The 20,584-nt window shown below is 40.0% G+C and overlaps 2 protein-coding genes across 3 annotated transcripts in view; one reads left to right on the top strand and one right to left on the bottom strand.

The window, feature by feature from the left end:
- Rps8l1 (ribosomal protein S8 like 1) overlaps nt 1–20,584 on the top strand; it is a 995,681-nt gene that overhangs the window by 85,858 nt on the left and 889,239 nt on the right. The gene's annotated exons all lie outside the window — the stretch shown is intronic.
- The window catches only part of Myo3a (myosin IIIA), a 216,088-nt gene that overhangs the window by 90,249 nt on the left and 105,255 nt on the right, over nt 1–20,584 (bottom strand). Inside the window, exons 15-16 of one of the 2 annotated variants that reach the window (NM_001419731.1) lie at nt 15,448–15,546; nt 15,022–15,136 (exon numbers count right to left, since the gene is read on the bottom strand). The exons of the other annotated variant lie outside the window; for it this stretch is intronic. Coding sequence (NP_001406660.1) covers nt 15,022–15,136; nt 15,448–15,546 — 214 coding nt within the window. The remainder of the gene's footprint in view (nt 1–15,021; nt 15,137–15,447; nt 15,547–20,584) is intronic. 2 annotated transcript variants of the gene reach the window in all.

Raw genomic sequence — 20,584 nt, 5'->3', positions numbered from 1 at the left:
CTAAAAGCTCTAGAACAAAAAGAAGCAAATACACCCAGGAGGAGTAGAAGGCAAGAAATAATCAAACTCAGAGCTGAAATCAACCAAGTAGAAACAAAAAGGACCATAGAAAGAATCAACAGAACCAAAAGTTGGTTCTTTGAGAAAATCAACAAGATAGATAAACCCTTAGCCAGACTAACGAGAGGACACAGAGAGTGCGTCCAAATTAACAAAATCAGAAATGAAAAGGGAGACATAACTACAGATTCAGAGGAAATTCAAAAAATCATCAGATCTTACTATAAAAACCTATATTCAACAAAACTTGAAAATCTTCAGGAAATGGACAATTTCCTAGACAGATACCAGGTATCGAAGTTAAATCAGGAACAGATAAACCAGTTAAACAACCCCATAACTCCTAAGGAAATAGAAGCAGTCATTAAAGGTCTCCCAACCAAAAAGAGCCCAGGTCCAGACGGGTTTAGTGCAGAATTCTATCAAACCTTCATAGAAGACCTTATACCAATATTATCCAAACTATTCCACAAAATTGAAACAGATGGAGCACTACCGAATTCCTTCTATGAAGCCACAATTACTCTTATACCTAAACCACACAAAGACCCAACAAAGAAAGAGAACTTCAGACCAATTTCCCTTATGAATATCGACGCAAAAATACTGAATAAAATTCTGGCAAACCGAATTCAAGAGCACATCAAAACAATCATCCACCATGATCAAGTAGGCTTCATCCCAGGCATGCAGGGATGGTTTAATATAAGGAAAACCATCAACGTGATCCATCATATAAACAAACTGAAAGAACAGAACCACATGATCATTTCATTAGATGCTGAGAAAGCATTTGACAAAATTCAACACCCCTTCATGATAAAAGTCCTGGAAAGAATAGGTATTCAAGGCCCATACCTAAACATAGTAAAAGCCATATACAGCAAACCAGTTGCTAACATTAAACTAAATGGAGAGAAACTTGAAGCAATCCCACTAAAATCAGGGACTAGACAAGGCTGCCCACTCTCTCCCTACTTATTCAATATAGTTCTTGAAGTTCTAGCCAGAGCAATCAGACAACAAAAGGAGATCAAGGGGATACAGATCGGAAAAGAAGAGGTCAAAATATCACTATTTGCAGACGACATGATAGTATATTTAAGTGATCCCAAAAGTTCCACCAGAGAACTACTAAAGCTGATAAACAACTTCAGCAAAGTGGCTGGGTATAAAATTAACTCAAATAAATCAGTTGCTCCTCTATACAAAAGAGAAACAAGCCGAGAAAGAAATTAGGGAAACGACACCCTTCATAATAGACCCAAATAATATAAAGTACCTCGGTGTGACTTTAACCAAGCAAGTAAAAGATCTGTACAATAAGAACTTCAAGACACTGAGGAAAGAAATTGAAGAAGACCTCAGAAGATGGAAAGATCTCCCATGCTCATGGATTGGCAGGATTAATATAGTAAAAATGGCCATTTTACCAAAAGCAATCTACAGATTCAATGCAATCCCCATCAAAATACCAATCCAATTCTTCAAAGAGTTAGACAGAACAATTTGCAAATTCATCTGGAATAACAAAAAACCCAGGATAGCTAAAGCTATCCTCAACAATAAGAGGACTTCAGGGGGAATCACTATCCCTGAACTCAAGCAGTATTACAGAGCAATAGTGATAAAAACTGCATGGTATTGGTACAGAGACAGACAGATAGACCAATGGAATAGAATTGAAGACCCAGAAATGAACCCACACACCTATGGTCACTTGATTTTTCACAAAGGAGCCAAAACCATCCAATGGAAAAAAGATAGCATTTTCAGCAAATGGTGCTGGTTCAACTGGAGGGCAACATGTAGAAGAATGCAGATCGATCCATGCTTATCACCCTGTACAAAGCTTAAGTCCAAGTGGATCAAGGACCTCCACATCAAACCAGACACACTCAAACTAATAGAAGAAAAACTAGGGAAGCATCTGGAACACATGGGCACTGGAAAAAATTTCCTGAACAAAACACCAATGGCTTATGCTCTAAGATCAAGAATCGACAAATGGGATCTCATAAAACTGCAAAGCTTCTGTAAGGCAAAGGACACTGTGGTTAGGACAAAACGGCAACCAACAGATTGGGAAAAGATCTTTACCAATCCTATAACAGATAGAGGCCTTATATCCAAAATATACAAAGAACTCAAGAAGTTAGACCGCAGGGAAACAAATAACCCTATTAAAAAATGGGGTTCAGAGCTGAACAAAGAATTCACAGCTGAGGAATGCCGAATGGCTGAGAAACACCTAAAGAAATGTTCAACATCTTTAGTCATAAGGGAAATGCAAATCAAAACAACCCTGAGATTTCACCTCACACCAGTGAGAATGGCTAAGATCAAAAACTCAGGTGACAGCAGATGCTGGCGAGGATGTGGAGAAAGAGGAACACTCCTCCATTGTTGGTGGGATTGCAGACTGGTAAAACCATTCTGGAAATCAGTCTGGAGGTTCCTCAGAAAATTGGACATTGAACTGCCTGAGGATCCAGCCATACCTCTCTTGGGCATATACCCAAAAGATGCCTCAACATATAAAAGAGACACGTGCTCCACTATGTTCATCGCAGCCTTATTTATAATAGCCAGAAACTGGAAAGAACCCAGATGCCCTTCAACAGAGGAATGGATACAGAAAATGTGGTACATCTACACAATGGAATATTACTCAGCTATCAAAAACAACGAGTTTATGAAATTCGTAGGCAAATGGTTGGAACTGGAAAATATCATCCTGAGTGAGCTAACCCACTCACAGAAAGACATACATGGTATGCACTCATTGATAAGTGGCTATTAGCCCAAATGCTTGAATTACCCTAGATCCCTAGAACAAAGGAAACTCAAGACGGATGATCAAAATGTGAATGCTTCACTCCTTCTTTAAATGAGAAAAAAGAATACCCTTGGCAGGGAAGGGAGAGGCAAAGATTAAAACAGAGACTGAAGGAACACCCATTCAGAGTCTGCCCCACAGGTGGCCCATACATATACAGCCACCCAATTAGACAAGATGGATGAAGCAAAGAAGTGCAGACCGACAGGAGCCGGATGTAGATCGCTCCTGAGAGACACAGCCAGAATACAGCAAATACAGAGGCGAATGCCAGCAGCAAACCACTGAACTGAGAATAGGTCCCCCGTTGAAGGAATCAGAGAAAGAACTGGAAGAGATTGAAGGTGCTCGAGACCCCAAAAGTACAACAATGTCAAGCAACCAGAGCTTCCAGGGACTAAGCCACTACCTTAAGACTATACATGGACTGACCCTGGACTCTGTCCCCATAGGTAGCAATGAATATCCTAGTAAGAGCACCAGTGGAAGGGGAAGCCCTGGGTCCTGCTAAGACTGAACCCCCAGTGAACTAGACTATGCGGGGAGGGTGGCAATGGGGGGAGGTTTGGGAGGGGAACACCCACAAGGAAGGGGAGGGGGGAGGGTGATGTCTGTCCGGAAACCGGGAAAGGGAATAACACTTGAAATGTATATAAGAAATACTCAAGATAATAAAAAAAATAAAAATAAAAAAAAGGAAAAAAAAATCTTCTAAGGAACAGTAATTAGATAAGTTCAATTTATAAAGGAACAAAGCAAAATGAAGTTGTATTGGTTACATACCAAAGTGTCATGGAATTAAAAATATCATAGAGAAAATGTTATGATCCAAATTATGATTATCGTTACAAATAGGTCATTGATGTTAAAAGACTCGTTTTATGGGAAAAATGTTTTTCCTAAATTTAGTACTTGTGCAAGAAGCTATCCAAATACAGCCATTTGGCAATGTGGTTTTTAAATAAATTTTCCCTTGAAAAAGAAAAAAAAAGAAGTTCAAGGCCAGTCTGAGTAGCAAAGGACTGGACATGTATCTCAATGGCACAGTATCTATAGTGCAAGACTATAAATTAAAGCATCAGTACGAAGAAAATGGGGGAAAGATTCAAATGGTCATTTCTAATACCCTGGACCCCGATTAGAGCAATATTAAATAACACTGAAATGAATTTAGTTTTCCATCAATCTGTGAATATCATTCACTTATTTCAAACAATGCATTTCAAATTTAAACACTTAGGATTTATTGAATAGGGAAGTATGAAGCTATGTTTGTAAAAGAATGGAATCTCCATGAGGCATCTCCACAGCTTTCCTTCCACTTCTTCATATCACCCCCATATGGCTGAGTGCATAAACTCAAAGGCAGAAAAAGGCTCTCTCAGACTGAAAGCCATTTTGATCTGTTTCCTGAGAGCTCTTGGTCATCTACATATCTAGATGCTATAGTTTAGACCTTGTTCCCTAAAATTAAGACCAAAAGCAACCATCTCAACAGTACTGGATATCTACCATTTAGACTGCATGGAACATATAGGCACAGACACCGCCACCCTTCACATGGTCCATAATGAGTTCATTCATATCACGGCACATAACATGCAAAGGGTGTTATTATGCAAATTCTCCTGTCTCCACACAACAATGCAGTCACTTTGCCCTGTCCAGTGCCTTCACTACTGTCGTTGTCTCCTCCTCCTCCTCTTCCTCCTCCTCCTCTTCCTCCTCCTCTTCCTCCTCCTCTTCCTCATCCTCCTCCTGTATTTTGAGTACAAACAGGAAAATGAATTTCATACAGTAGAGTCAAGAACCAGATGCTGTCTCACTGGAAAATTCTTGATGGTCTATGACTCAGCTAAGAGCAAAGTCTGCAAGCTTCTCCAAAAGTCTTTAAAGAGATATTGGATTTTTGTTCCATTTTTATAGGCTAGAGGCTATTTTGTGCATCAGTAGAGAAAAGGGAACTAGTCATCTCCCTTTGCCATGGAAACCACAGCACCATCAGATTCCCAAGTAACAGCTATAGCTTGCTAGTAACAGAATAGAGAGCCTAAGCTACCAAATATTTGTGTGTGTGTGTGTGTGTGTGTGTGTGTGTGTGTGTGTGTGAGAGAGAGAGAGAGAGAGAGAGAGAGAGAGAGAGAGAGAGAGAGAGTGTGTCATTGAAAAATATTCACAATGAAGTTGGAATGTCTACTTCTAAAGCAAACAGTTACTCAGCTTTAACTGGAGGCTGTGAATAAAATAATTGCCTGAGGATGTGTTCACTGTGTTCAACCTCAGCTTGTCACTGAATTTAGACCACAGTTTTCTTGCCCTTATAATTTACTACCTTGTTGCAAAAATAGAGAACTCCTATAGAAGAAGCAAATGTAATAATGCTACTTCTGATTCCAGAAGGAGTTAATTCTCCTTGATTGGTTCCTCCAACAAATTTCCAGGTCTCTTCTGGTTCTTCAAATGGTCTCTCACTTACTTCTCCCTACGGTCAGCTGAACCATTTAGAAACAAAATAGCTATGTATATTCAGAACTTGATCTCCCAACCTTAAATTCCAAGGCTATAAAAGTAGCCAGGTAAGTAGGAGTCTCTCCATCAAAGGTAGATTGTTCTTAGAAGGGAGGACTTCAATTCTGCTATGATAGACCTTATTCCCCTGAGTCAGGGTCTCTGTCAAAGCTAGAGCAAGGCTGGTGGCCAGCAATGCCCTGACATCCTCCGATTTCTGCCCCTCACAGTGTTAGAGTTACAGGTGCACCTTTGTATGTGGGGTCTGGAGATTTGACCTCGGCTCCTCAGCTTGTATACCTAGTGCTTCTACCCATTCAGCAATTTCCTCAGCACTGTTTGGTTTCTGAAAGAGTATCTCACTATGTAGCCTAGGCTGGCCTCAAACTCACGATTCCCCTGCCTCTGCCTCTTCAGTGCTAGCTAAGCAACAGTGGTCAACAGGAACAAGATGGAAGGGCTAAGACAAGTGGCACCTAGATGTGTTCTGTGAATTCTGTGCGTGCGCGCGCGCGTGCGTGCACACACACACACTCACACACACTCACACACACACACACTCACACACACTCACACACACACTCACACATACATACACACACACATACATACACACACATACATACACACACATACATACACACACACTCACACACACACTCACATACACACACATACATACATACACACACTCACACACACTCACACACACACACACTCACACACACCCACACACACACACCCACACACACACTCACACACACTCACACACACATACATACACACACACATACATACACACACACTCACACACACACTCACATACACACACATACATACATACACACACTCACACACACTCACACACACACTCACATACACTCACACACACTCACACACACACACTCACACACACTCACACACACACATACATACACACACACATACATACACACACACTCACACACACACTCACATACACACACATACATACATACATACACACACTCACACACACTCACACACACACTCACACACACTCACACACACTCACATACACTCACACACACTCACACACACACTCACATACACACACACACACACCCCAAAACAAGATTTAAAACATGTATAAGCAAAATTAAAGCCTTTGTATGTGGAGACTTTGAAAGGAAAATAGACTGTACATAATGTTAGGGGCCAGAAGCTGTCTCCAACTGATATAGTAAAGAGGGGTCAGAATAAGGGGAAAAAAGGATAAATTATATCCCCAGAAGAGAAAACACATTGAACACCACAGAGAAAATGACGGGCATCAAATGTCAAAAAGAAGCAAGACAAGCTGAAGGGTGGGGAAAGAGAATCAGAAACCGCATCCTAAGGGAACCATGAAAAAAGCAGAAGACACAATAAGGGAGATGTATAGGGGGAATACTTGTATGGGGGAGAGGGAGGGGAAGGAATGGAGGCTTATGGTCAGGAAACCGGGAAGGGGAATAACATTTGAAATGTAAGCAAAGAAATATATCTAATAAAAAATTAAAAAAAGAATATATATATAAAAAAGCAGAAGACAGATTGTAAGAGACCAGGAAGGAAGGCAGGAGGTGGGGAGGACAATTGGGGAGGGGATGACTTGGAATAAAGACTAATATCACACACTTACAAGGAAGACTTTTACTGTTTATGCTAAATTTAAAAATTAATTCTTTATTTAATTTTTTCTTTTCTCTCTCTCTCTCTCTCTCTCTTTTTCTCTCTCTCTTTCATTCTTCTACTGTTTCAAGACAATGTTTTTATTTGTTTCAAGTTAGTCCAGTGACTCTGGAGTTAGGATTTTTTTTTGTTCTAACACAATTTCTTAATCCTTTCTATGAAATATAAATTAATGCTAATTGTTAATGGTTTATCACATGATTAAAATATTGGCATTTACAATTAAAGTGACAAAGGAATATTTATAAAAACAGTATGGGAGTTCATAGCACAATCCCATTTCAATTCTGTGTGAACATACTCTTTCACAGAGGTGAGGTCTCACCATGCATTTTCAGTGCTCTAGGCTGTTGTAGATTAGAAATGGTGATGACATCTACAGTTCAAGAAATAGATTTCTTCATAGTTCCAAGCCACACCTGTGTTCCAGGTTGGGTTTTCTACCTAGGCCAAATTCTTTTCAGATTAAGATCTGTAGTAGGTTTTATTTAATTTTTAAAGGAAGGAAAAAGCCACACAGGCCTGGTGAAAAGAGACTGGCAGACCCAAATACAGGATAAACTCACAGTTATCGCAAGGCTCAAGTCCAATACCAGGTTTTGGTAAGAAGGGAGATTCCTCTAGCACAGTGGTTTTCAACCTGTGGGTTTCGACTCTCTTGCAGGGGTTACAAATCATAAGATATCCTGCATATCAAATATTTATGTTATGATTCATAACAGTAGCAAAAGGAAGTAGCAACGAGAATAACTGTATCATCTGGGGTTACCCTAACACGAGGAAACGTATAAAAGGGTCTCAGAACTGGGAAGGTTGAGAGGGAACAACTGCTCTATCAGAATGTCAGCAGTGAAAGAGAACACATGTCATCATTCTGTAGGACTCAGAGGCCTGAGGTGGTGTCTGAGACCTGGCACTGTCTCAAGAAGGACTTAATGCTTAAAATGGAGCTATCCTGGGGCCTGAGAACAGAAGATAATCACAAGTTAGGAAGACTGAGTTTAACCAACTCTGGTCACACGGTAGAGGGCAGTCCTGTGAGCAAGCTGTGAAGAGAAGGAGGCTGGATGACAAGTTAGAAAGCAGAAAGCAGTTTGGCTCAGGTAACAACACACCCAGAGAAAAATGCCCTTCCACTCTGTGGCCAGGAGCAGAGCTATTCTACTAAGAGTAACCCCAACGTCTGACCCCTGACCCTGAGGTCAGCTGATGATCTCTCATAGAGTCTGTGATCTCTAAAGCTCAAACCAGAATATCTGATACCAACAGCACATTCCTCCAGCAAGGTGACCAGTAAATACTTAGGGAGTGTGGAAAGTACAGAGAGAGTTTCTGTCTGTTTGGATCTCAATGCTGAGGTTGTTCCCACACTTTCAACCCACGTTGGAGTTTGAGTTCCCAGACAAAGTATTAGCCATCCATGTGGGTACAACCTGAGGGATCTCAGGCTGGTGGAAAAAAACTATTCTGTCTGCAGGCTGCAAGGTTTCTGTAGCCAACACAGGCATCAGGAGTGCAAAGAGGAGTTCCTACAGTGACATCATGCTGTCATGGTGGACATCAGGCGCTTGTCCAATACAGGCTCAAAATCAGCGTAACCACAGGGTAGGAGGCCTGACACCCCTTCTATCATAACTGGAGGTCTCTAACTTCCAAAGATGCGGACAGAAGCTGGTTCAACACCTCACTGTTTCCTCTTTTGTCCATTTATTTTTCTTGCCTTGTCTTTGTACCAGAGTCTTCTGCTCTTTTTCTTTCTACTCTTTTATTAGTAGCGTTTTTGCTTTATTATCTAGAGAAGACATGTCAGGGTTTGTTTTGTAATTCCCCTTCATACATCTATTTTTATTGTTTTCACTCTTTTTACCTTTTCATTTCTGAGATTATAACTTAATTACATTTCTCCCTTTCCCCCTCTATACCCTCCCATAAAGCCCTCTCTGCACTTCTTCAAATTCATGCCCCCTTTTTACTGATAGTTATTGCCTATTTTCCTTTATACAATTGCTCAGTCCATATAATACATCTCATATGCATGTTTTCAGGACTGACCACTTGGTACTGGACAACCAAATGGTTGTTCTTACTGGAGAAAAGGCTTCTTTCTCATTCCAGCTTTCTGTGGTAGCCCAGTTCTTTGGAGGTCTGACATCTCATGGGCTTTTTCCTGTCCAGTTTAACTCACTAATTGGTGTCAACCCTGTCAGCTCACATTTGGGAGGTCATGCTGGTGAGGCTATGTGGGCATAGCTTCTGATAAGAGCAGGAGACAGAATCTCGTAGAAAATTCCCGGACCCTGTCTCTTAGAATCTTTCTGCTCTCTCTTCCACAACGTTCCCTGAGTCTTAGATGCAGGAGTGGTTTGTAGACATATCCACCGGGGCTAAGCTCCACAACTCTGCATTTTGTTTGGTTGTAGTATTCTGTAATGTTCTCCATCTGCTGCAAAGAGACATTTCCTTGACAAAAGATGATTACTATGATCAATTTTTTATTATGTATTTTTCTTTATTGGGCTATCTTTTTATTCTTTCTTTTCTTATATTTAGTTCCATGGGTTTTACATTTTTCAAAAAACAAACAAACAAACAAACAAACAGTAATCCATCCAACCAGACAAAGAACCAACAGAAAAATTACAAAGAATCAGTAAATATTTCTCAATAATTATCTTACATATATATAGCTTCAACCCAATAACCAAGATACAGATAGAGATTAACTGAATGAACAAAGGATTCACTCTGCTTTTCCCGTGTTTCTCCAAGAAGCACATTTCAATGGAAACTATACTCAAAAACTGAGAATGAAAGAATATAAGTCTATTTATCAAAAGGACAGAAGCCCTAAACTGGCTCTCATTGCTGTTCTGATATGAAATAAGGTAGATTTATATATAAAACTAACAGAAGAGATAAAGAAGGCCACTGTAGACCTGTGAAGGGGATGGTTTACCAATAAGATAGAATAATTGGAAGTATATATGCATTGACAGGTGAGACTCCTATTTTCATAAAACAAGCATTAAATGCTGTGAAACTTTAGCTCAGTCCTGAGACAGTTATAGTAAGTGAGTTTAATACCTCAATCTTATTTACATGTCTTTCAAATGAAAAATAATTAAAGGAACTGTAGCATTAAATTATACTATAGATAGAATGATTAATAAATTCATAATACTTAATCTAACTGATAACTTCTCCTTAGTAGTCCACTGAATCCTCTCTAAAATAGAGACTTAGGTCATGTCAAGTCTTAACAAATATAAAATTATCAAATAATTTCTTATGCCTTTCACATTGCAATGAAGATAAAACTAGGAATAAATAAGAAGAAAAACTATATAATACATGAAAACTGAACAACATATTCTTGAATGACCAATGAATCACTGAGAAAACATCAGGGAAAAGAAATTTAAAAAAATAGAGCCCAATAAAAATAAAAGTAAAAATTGCCAGCATGTTTAGGATATAGCTAAGGCAATTCCAAGAGGAAAGGTTATAGCTATAAAAATTAGATAATTTCACATAAAAGTTTAATGATACTTATCTGAGTGCTATAAAACAAGAACAAGAGAAAATTCAAAATGTTAAGAGATAATAGTGATTAAGACAGAAGTTAATGAATAGAGATTAAAAGAACAATGTATAGAATAAATTGAACATATAGAACCAATTAATTGTTTTTTTTTAAAAAAGTAAATGCCTAGATAAATTAGTCAAAAGATAGAGATGTTCCAAAATTAGAAAATTAGATATGAAAAGGGGCAATTTACAATAGATTCCAATGAAATTCAGATAATCAGTAAGTAACACCTTGAATTTGTATTAGAAAACACTAGGAAAGTCTAAAAGAAATGATAAACTCCTAGGCACAATATCACATACACAAAATGAAATCAAGAAGATATAAACAAAGCAAGCAGATCCACAGCAAGTAATGAGATTGAAGAAATATTAAAAACTCTCCCCAAAAGACTCAGACTCTAGGAACACACTGGAGGGATTCATTGCAAAATGTTATCAAACCTTTAAAGAAGAGTTACGACTCTTCAAACTGTTCCTGAACAGAAACACACACACACACACATACACACAAAACCCACTGCCAAAGTCGTGCCATGGAGCAAGCATTATATTAACACCACACTGGAAATGGACACCACCACCACCACCACCACCACCACCACCACCACCACCTCCACCACCACCACCACCTCCACCACCACCACCACCACCACCACCACCACCACCACCACCACCACCACCACCACCACCACAATAACAACAACAACAAAACCTGTAGACTACATTTCCCAAGAAGGCCATTCATAGATATAAACATCATTAACAGAATTTCCGCAAGTTGAATTCACTAGGAAGTTAGAACACCCTGCACAAATTAGTTCATTCTAGAGATGGGAAGATAGGTCAGTATAGAAATGTAATATAGTACATGAACTTAAGAACTAAAATCACATGATATTGCAAGAGATGCAAAGGACCCTTGACATTGTCCAGCACATAATCCTATAATTAACAAATGAGGAAAATGGAAAGGTGTTTTTTTCCTCTAAAATCAGAAACGAAGCAAAGCTGCCCGATCTAGTGTTCAAAGTCGTAGCTAAAGCAACAAGAAATAAAAGAGATATGGGTGGGAAAGGAAGAAATGAAATTACCCCTATCTATTGCCTTGATGATTATATCCTTAAATAGAACAAAGATTCCACAAAAAGGAAAAACAAAAAACCTTGGATCTGATAAGCATGTTCAGTGAAGTAGCAACATACAAAACTAACACCAGAAACTACCACCTTTTCTGGATCCCAAGGACAAATCTGTCCAAAAAGGAAAACAGCAAGCCAATTTCATGTATAATGACTTCAGTAAAACCATCTTAAAATACTTCAGAATAAGTGCAACCAAGGAATAAAGGGCCCCTACAATGCAGACTTGAGGGGAGGGAGAACCTGTAGAGATCATATCCAGAGGTTAGGCAAGGCCCAAGTTTTTAACCCAGAATTGCTCCTGTCTAAAGGAAATACAGGGACAAAATGTGGAGCAGAGACTGAAGGAAAGGCCATCCAGAGACTGCCCTACCTGGGGATCCAGCCAATAGACAGACACCAAACCCAGATACTTTTGCTGATGCCAAGAAGTGCTTGCTGACAGGAGCCTGATATAGGGGTCTCCTGAGAGGATCTGTCAGAGCCTCTGGCAAATACAGAGGCAGATGCTCCCAGCCACTGAACTGAGCACCGGGTCCCCAATAGTGGAGTTAGAGAAAAGACTGACGGAACTGAAGGTGTTTGCAACCCTATAAGAAGAACAACAATATCAACCGAACAGATACCCCAGAGTTCCCAGGGACTAAACCACCAACCAAAGAGTACACATGGAGCAACCCATGGCTCCAGCTGCATATGTATGTAGTAGAGGATGGCCTTATCTGGCATCAATTGTAGAGAGGCCTTTGGTCCTGTGAAGGTTCGATGCCCTAGTGTAGGGGAATCCCAGGGTGGGGAGACAGGAATGAGCGGGTTGGTGGGTGGGGGAGCACCCTCATAGAATCAGGGGCAGGGGAATGGGATAGGGGTCTCACAGAGGGGAAACTAGGAAAGGGGATAACCTTTGAAATGTAAATTAAAAATATCCAATAAAAAAAGGACATTAGGAGAATTAAGACCTTCATGATCATGGATGTGCACAATTTACAGTGAAATGGCCTGTTACTAAAAATAATAACACAAATCCAACACAATTCCCATCAAAGTTTCAATGACATTCTTTATAATATTAGGAAATATTAATCCTAAAATTCATGTGAAAACATAAATGATCCTGAACAATAGACACAATGAAAGCACAAAACCCAAGATGTTAAAACCTCAACTTACAGTACAGAGCCACAGTACCAAACTTGCATGGTAATGTCATAAAGTGAGCAAGCAGACTAATGGAGTAGATTAATGTTTCAGAGTAGCCTAGACAGCTTCAGACACTTAAAAACATCGTCAAAATGCATTTGACAAGATATAGCTATTTAAAATGGGATTGGAAGAACTGTATTCCAGATGTCAATTGATAAAGCCAGATACTCATGTCCTACCTACCCCAAATCAGGTCATAATTGATCAAAGATGTAAGACCTGCAACTCAGAAACAGCTAGAAGAAAATCATGTCAATTCACAGTCACAGCCAAGCCAGGCACAGTGAAGCCTGTGTGAAAAGGACTCAAACCACACAGGAAATAACTCCATAAATTGACAGGTGGGGTTGCATGACACTGAGAAGTTCTGTATAGCAAAGAAAATGGGACAGCTTACAAAATGCAAAAATTTGCCAGCTTTATATACATTAGACAAGGATTGATATCTAGACTTCATAGAACTGTAAAACTTTAACACTAAACAGCAATCAATCAATCAATCAATAAGTGGAGTAACAAATTGAGGAAGAAATTTATGTTCTTTGAAAAATATGGTATTTCATTATGTTAAACAACATAGGCTAGAGTCAGAAAGATAAAACATTACCTGGTTTCACTCAAACGTGTTTAGATTGAAATTTATAAAACATGCAAGGGCATATGTGTTTATGTGAAACATGAATGTAGAAAGAGAGATATCATGGGAGGGTGACGAGATGTAAGTGAAAGTAGGGGAGGAGAGGAAAGGCAAGGAAGCCACTGGAAAGGAAAAGGGCAGAGGTGGAGGGACAAAGGGACCAACCAGAAGGCAGCGTGGGACAGGAGATCATTAAGTGGGCAAGTACGATGCAATAATACTTATAATAGAAATGTTACAATAAAACCCAATAGTTTATATGCCACCTATAAACATATTAAAAAAATGAAACTAAAAAAAATAAAGCTAGAGATACAGGGAAATTTAAATAGTACAAGAAAACCCAGCAATCAAATTTATAGCTTAAATGTGAGAGTTTATTTTCTAGCAAAATTCAAGTAACTAAAAAGGACATAAAAACATGAATAGGTATGTATTATAGAAGAATAAAAAACATGATAAAATACTTTATATTGAGGCTGAAGAATTGGCCCAATTATCTGCTAGAAACATGAGGGACCCAAATTAAGATCCCCAGAACTCAACTGGGGGTTGGAGTATGAGTGGAGGCATAATGTTTTTGTGAACTGTGTTGTCCTTGTGTTATTTAAATGCTGATTTCTCTGCCCTGACATCTTGTTTCACAACATTGTAATGCTTATTCTCTGTCTTGTCACTAAATGCTGATTACCCAATGGCTGGGCAGAAGAGAGATTAGGACAGAAACTTTGCCAGAGTGGAGTGGGGTCAGTGTAGTTCAGATTGTCTTGAGTAGAAGAGGATCTGAGAAGACACCATGAAAAAAAACTGAAGCCCCAAAAGCCAGGTCAATAATAAAATGTAAGTATCACGGGATGGGGCTGGAAGGAAGCCAGATCAGAAAGGGCTTATTGAGGTACAGCTTGAAATAAATCTTGGTTTTTATGTGTGGCTATTAGATTAACTCACTGGTTACTGCTTATATTTTTATTAAAATAATTAATTTTATATACAAGGGTCCCTCAAGTTCATCAGTCAGGCTAGCAAAATCGATAAGCTTCAAGTTCAGTGAGAGACCCCATCTCAAAACATACGTGGAAAGCAACCAAGTAATGACACCTGATCTTGACCCCAGGGCTCTAAATGCACCTGTAGACATATGTGCATGTACCACACACACATAGAGAAACACCCACATCTCCACCCGCACTCATAATGGGAGTGATTTCTATATAAAACTCTGAGCAAATTTCTGACATATTAATCAGCCAATGAGTTAGGTAATTCTCATCATTAGTGAAAACTTTTAAAAAGATACTTACAAAAGTGGTTCAAATGTCTTTGGTACTTACCTCCATTGTAAAACCTATGACTTTGAAACATTGTTCAATTAATTCATACTGGGATTTATAGAAACTATTGTTCATCATGTCCTGTACCGTTCTGAGGTTATCATTTTGTAAGTACCTGAAGAAAGTATGAGAAGGGGAAAAATCTAAAATTACACTGAAAGAGAAACATCATACCAGAACTTGGGAAGGCAAAGGCAGGAAGATCTCCATGAGTTCAAGGCCAGCCTGATCTACAGAGCAAGTTTCAGGGCAGCCATGGCTACCCAGAGTAACCCTGTCTGGAAAACCAAACCAAACCAAACTAAACCAAACCAAACCAAACCAAACTAAACCAAACCAAACCAAACCAAACCAAACCAAACCAAACCAAACCAAACCAAACCAAACCAAACCAACTAACCAACCAAGTACAGCCTACTGGCTTACCTGGGCGGCTTATTTTCAGGCAATTTGTAAAGGGCCAGTTTTTTCTTTTCTGCTAACCCAGCATAAATGTAGTAAAAAATATGGAAATTTTTTTCTCCTCTGAAAAAAATAAACCACTTTCAGGAAGATGGTTAATAAGAACATTATTGACTATTGAAGTGATTCAATCTGTTAGATCTGTGATTGCCCACCCAGGGGTCCTTGGTCATCAAGTTCTGACTTTCTGTTGCTCATGCCATTATTTTCAACTATAAGCATCACGAGGTAGTAGCTCTTAATGTCAAGACATTTGTGAGCGACTTTCTAGGAATTTTTCTAGGCACCAGGAACATAAAATGAAACAGTCAGGAACTTTAAGCTGCTAAGACTTTGTATGTTATCAGAAATGGCCAGAAAAAGAAATAAGAGGCATAGCATGCCAGTTATCTCAATGACTCTCTGTGAGTCCTCAGGGCAGGTCTGGGCTTCCACTTTCCATATTTAGGAAACTGATATGTAGCATGTACCATCTCAAACACAGCCACAGAGCTGACTTCAGACAAGGCCTACCTGACTGCAATAGCCACATATGCAGTGGCTTCATCTTTTTATATTATGTTTTCCATATATGTGAGACATCTAATAATAATTAAGGTTCCATGGCTCCCTGGTTCTCAGTATGAAGAGTACTCCCCACATGCTAGAGTGAATCAATTAAGGCAGAAGGGTTGAATCTCTGGCTTAGAATGTTCCACAGTATGCTGGCGAGGAGTTAGGGTCCTATGTCCCCCAACTTCTTCCCTCAGATCCCCCCTTTGCAAGATAGAGGAATCATCTGCTTCCTATTGTTCTCTTTCTAGTGTCTCCTTTCTGTCATGCTTCAATTTCACCCCAATGACTCAGGTGACCATCTGGCTGTGCAGGATTCACCTTTCTGTGGCATTCTTGTTTCTGTTTTCCTGCTCAACCCTCCTGTTCTAGGATGTTCCTAAATCCCGAGTGCACCTTCCAGTATCTCCAGGCCCAAGGTGGGAGTCCAGGTAGGGTTGGGAACCTTTTCCAAGGGCTAAATTCATTATAATGTCACAGACCCCTGGCAAGCCATACCTTGTCTCCCTATTGTTACTCATCTTCCAGTTAACATAAAACCTACCCTCTCACAAAGGTCAAGGTGTTCTCACAGTCACTGCTGTGGATTCTCTCCCCCAGGATGCCACTGGCAGCACCTGACCTGGTTTCCGGTTCCTTTCTATCATTGCTCCCCACACAAAATGCCAGGGCAAATTGTCGTGCTTCTTGCTCCCTGCTCCTTTCTTTCACCACTACACAGCTTGGGTCAGTGGGCTTCAGGGGCCATTGAAAGATTTAGGAAATGAATGATAATTATCAAGTTGATACCTTTTCCTGAACAAGAACTCTTTAAAAAAGTCTTTCTACATGAAGACGGAAAAGGCACACATTTTAGTGTATAATTCTACACAAACTAATTACTAAAGGATTAGAAAGGATGTTAAATCTCTTCTACTTCTTATCCTAATTATGTAGTATACCCTCAATGGAGATAGATTTTAGATGATATTACTGTTGTTATTATTATTACTATTACTACAATTGCTACTATTATTGTCATTTTTGAGAAGTCTCCCTATACCCCCTAATCTAGCCTTGGATTCACAATACATTTGCCTTGGCCTTCGCAATGCTTGAGATTAAGGAATATACCACAATACCTAGCCTTTTAAATAATATTTTGTTCTGTTACATAGAAAAGTTCCTTAGAATAAATGTTAATTGAAACTTATCTATACAGATCTGTGAAGATTTGAAAGTTGTTAGATTTTCCTTTGGTACAGGGCCTAGCTCAAACAGAGATGATGGGAAAAGCACAATTTGGGGATGGGCTTGGTTGAACTGAAATGCAAGATATGTGGGTGGTCCAAAATGGAAACGGTGAGTTCAGGAACAAGTAAGAAGTGCTGATTTCACAGAATTACATGAAGTCAGGGAGTCAAAGAGAGTATGAAGTGATAGTAGAGAGGGGAGAGAAATGCCTCAAGGACAAATCATAGTAAAATATACATTTTAGGAATGGGTGAATGAAATTTATATGAAGAAAATGTATCACACAGGAAGGAGGGGAATCTGAAGTAGCCAGGGAGGGGGGTTGTTAGTTAGGGTTTTACTGCTGTGAACAGACACCATGACCAAGACAACTCTTATAAAGGACAACATTTAATTGGAGCTGGCTCACAGGTTCAGAGGTTTAGTTTTTATCATCATGGTGGGAGAATGGCAGCATCCAGGCAGGCATGGCATGGGAGGAGCTGAGAGTTCTATATCTTGATCTAAAGGCCTCTAGAAGACTACTGTCTTCAAAGCAGCTAAGAAGAGGGTCTCAAAGCCCACCCCCACAGTGACACACTTCTTTCAACAAGGCCACACCAACTCCAACAAGGTCATACCTCCTAATAGTGCCACTCCGGGCCAAACATATTCAAACCACCACAGGGATAAAAAAAGACAGGGTTTCAAGGCTGGGTGATGACCCAAGAGCAGACACACCCTTTATTTTACACTTTTTAACTTAATTCTGAATAGCGTAAGAATGGAATTGAGGGGCTCATACATGCTAGGTAAGCAGTATACTGCAGAAATTCACACAGCCTCCACATTCTTCCTAAAAAGCCATGCAGATTCTCATCTTCAATGCCACCACCTGTTGCTTGTTGCAGGTACCACTGAAACAGAAGAAATCTATTACAGACAACATATGGTTGTGTGTATGCCGCATCGTATGCGATATGCAATTTGTATACTGCAAAAAGGACTCATAAAGACATGAAAGTGGCCTGGGAACCTGGTGCAATGAGGGAAGCTGTAGGGATAAGAGAGGATGCAGACTGAGCATGACTAGAACTCATTATATTCTGCTATGTCAAAGAATAAATTAACTTCTTAAAAGTTAGAACAAAATCAACAACTTAGTTTAGTTCTCATCTATTAAGCACTACCAACTAATCAAGCGTCTCTAGGATTAGCACGGTATATAATTTATTTGCTTTGTTTTCTAGGCATCACACTGATTGCCCTGCACGTCACTTCTTAAAGCACTTCAACAATGCAATGTATAATTAGTGAAGTGACTCATAAATGTAGACACAGGAACCTAGTAGATTTCTCTACCATTATCGGTTTACATCAACCAAGATGGTAATTTTACAAGGCCTGGAGTTACTATGAGAAATGTACTGACCTTCAGTAAATAAACAACCAGAGAGTTAAAGGAAAAAAAGAAAGAAAAACAGCTCCAAAGGATTCTCATCTCAGGTCAGCCACAAACATCAAATATACACTGAAGACTGAGTGTTACAAGACACAGGTACTATTCCTATATTAGTGCTCCCAGGACCAATGCAGGGTCTCAGTGAGGTACAAAACATGGTTCTCTGACCATGGCCCCACTATTTTTAGCCTCTGCTATTTCTTTGGAGTTCTGCTCAGCCACTTGTAGAATGCCCTCAGGATGATCTTATATGAGTTCAATGGCCTTGGGTGGTGAGGATTTATCATGCAGGCAAGTTCCCTGAAACCTGCAAAACTGAGGCAAAATCCTCAGTAGTGTGGTTTACCTCTTCATGGCTTAACTCTGAATCTTTGCAGGAGATGCTCAAAGGCTGAAGATAAAGCTTTGCACACCCAAAGCTCCACAGCGCATCCGCATATTTTGTCCAATTAGAACTTCTTCCCCATAGACACCATCTCCTCCATCTTTCTCCTTGTGATTTACATGCTCATTCTCAGGCAGCTGAACTCATTTCCCACTCTCCTGACTAAACTAAGTGGCTGGTGAGTTTGAGCCACAGAACACAGAATTCTTAGAGAATGATGAACTACTTTGTTGAATTAAATATTAATTAATAAATCTCAGCAGTGGGTTCGCTATCCACGTCAATGGTTTGTGTTCCTGAAAGACACATGCACAGCCTTTCTATTTTAATATGCCTTCATCAGCACAACAGCTAGGCCACTGCCAAATCTCCATGTGGTTGATTCCTGCCAGTCATCTGGAGTTATTACTTACTAAACTCTATATTCCGTCTTGGCTGCTCTGGACACAGGGGGCTGCCCAAATGGGCTACACTCTGGGCTGCCTCTCCTGGCTCATTAACATGGTGGCCATGCCTCTCTGTACTGCACTCTTCTCAGGTATGGTGTCTCTCTCTCTCCTCTCCTCCACACTCTCCTAGCATGGTGGATCTCCTTCCTTCTTCCTCTCTTCTAGTCCCAAGCAAGGGGATACCAAAATCTTCACCTCTGTCTGTCTGTAGAGAAATGAGGAGAGTGCTCCCAGCTTTCTAGCTTCAAGGCAACCTAGGGTCTTTGTGATTCTTAGCAGACTGAGACAGACAGTGGAGGAAGCAGACTTTCTCAAGCAGAGAATCCTGATGTTCTGCCAAGTAAGCTGCAAACCTGAGGAAGAGACCTTGTTTTTAAGAGTTTTACTGCTGACAGATTTCTCAGTCTGCAAGGAGGTTTGGGTCACTTTGAACCAAGATAAGGTATTGCTAGGTAAATAGCACTTGGTATAAACTGGAAACTGTGGGAAAATTTTCATTCTGCCTTTTGTATAAAAGATACTGAAACATTCAATACACTGTGCATTGGCCGACTTGGCTGAGTACCCCCTGTGTCCTGGTTAGGGTGGCTCTACCCTTGGGACTCCAACACACTAGACATTGACAAGTGGTTACCTGACAAGGCTCTGTTGTTGCAATATATGTCGACATCTGTCATTCCCAGCTATTGACTGTTGGCATTTTTAGTTACCAATCAGAACCAACAGGGAGCAGGATCTCCGAAGCTAATGCACGGTATGCAGTTTGGGGGACCCAAATTAACATTCGAATACAAGCAGCATCAGGCCAAATCAGGCATTAATCGGTGTGTTCTTTTAGTCTGTATCCTCCTGAGAGATGGAAGAGACAATATAGCAAGACACAGACAGTGAGGTGCTTAGCACAGTGCCCTATTTGTCCATGACAGCAGAGAACGTGCCTGCCGATCTGTTTACGACTCTTAGCGAGAATTTTAAAGGGCTGAGGTGGGAGATTAATGCAATCAATGCTTGCTGAACTCGAGCCATTGCAAGAGAAAACCA

Source organism: Rattus norvegicus, chromosome 17, assembly GCF_036323735.1.
Source record: "Rattus norvegicus strain BN/NHsdMcwi chromosome 17, GRCr8, whole genome shotgun sequence".
Classification (NCBI taxonomy): domain Eukaryota; kingdom Metazoa; phylum Chordata; class Mammalia; order Rodentia; family Muridae; genus Rattus; species Rattus norvegicus.
This window is presented reverse-complemented; position numbering and strand designations above follow the sequence as displayed.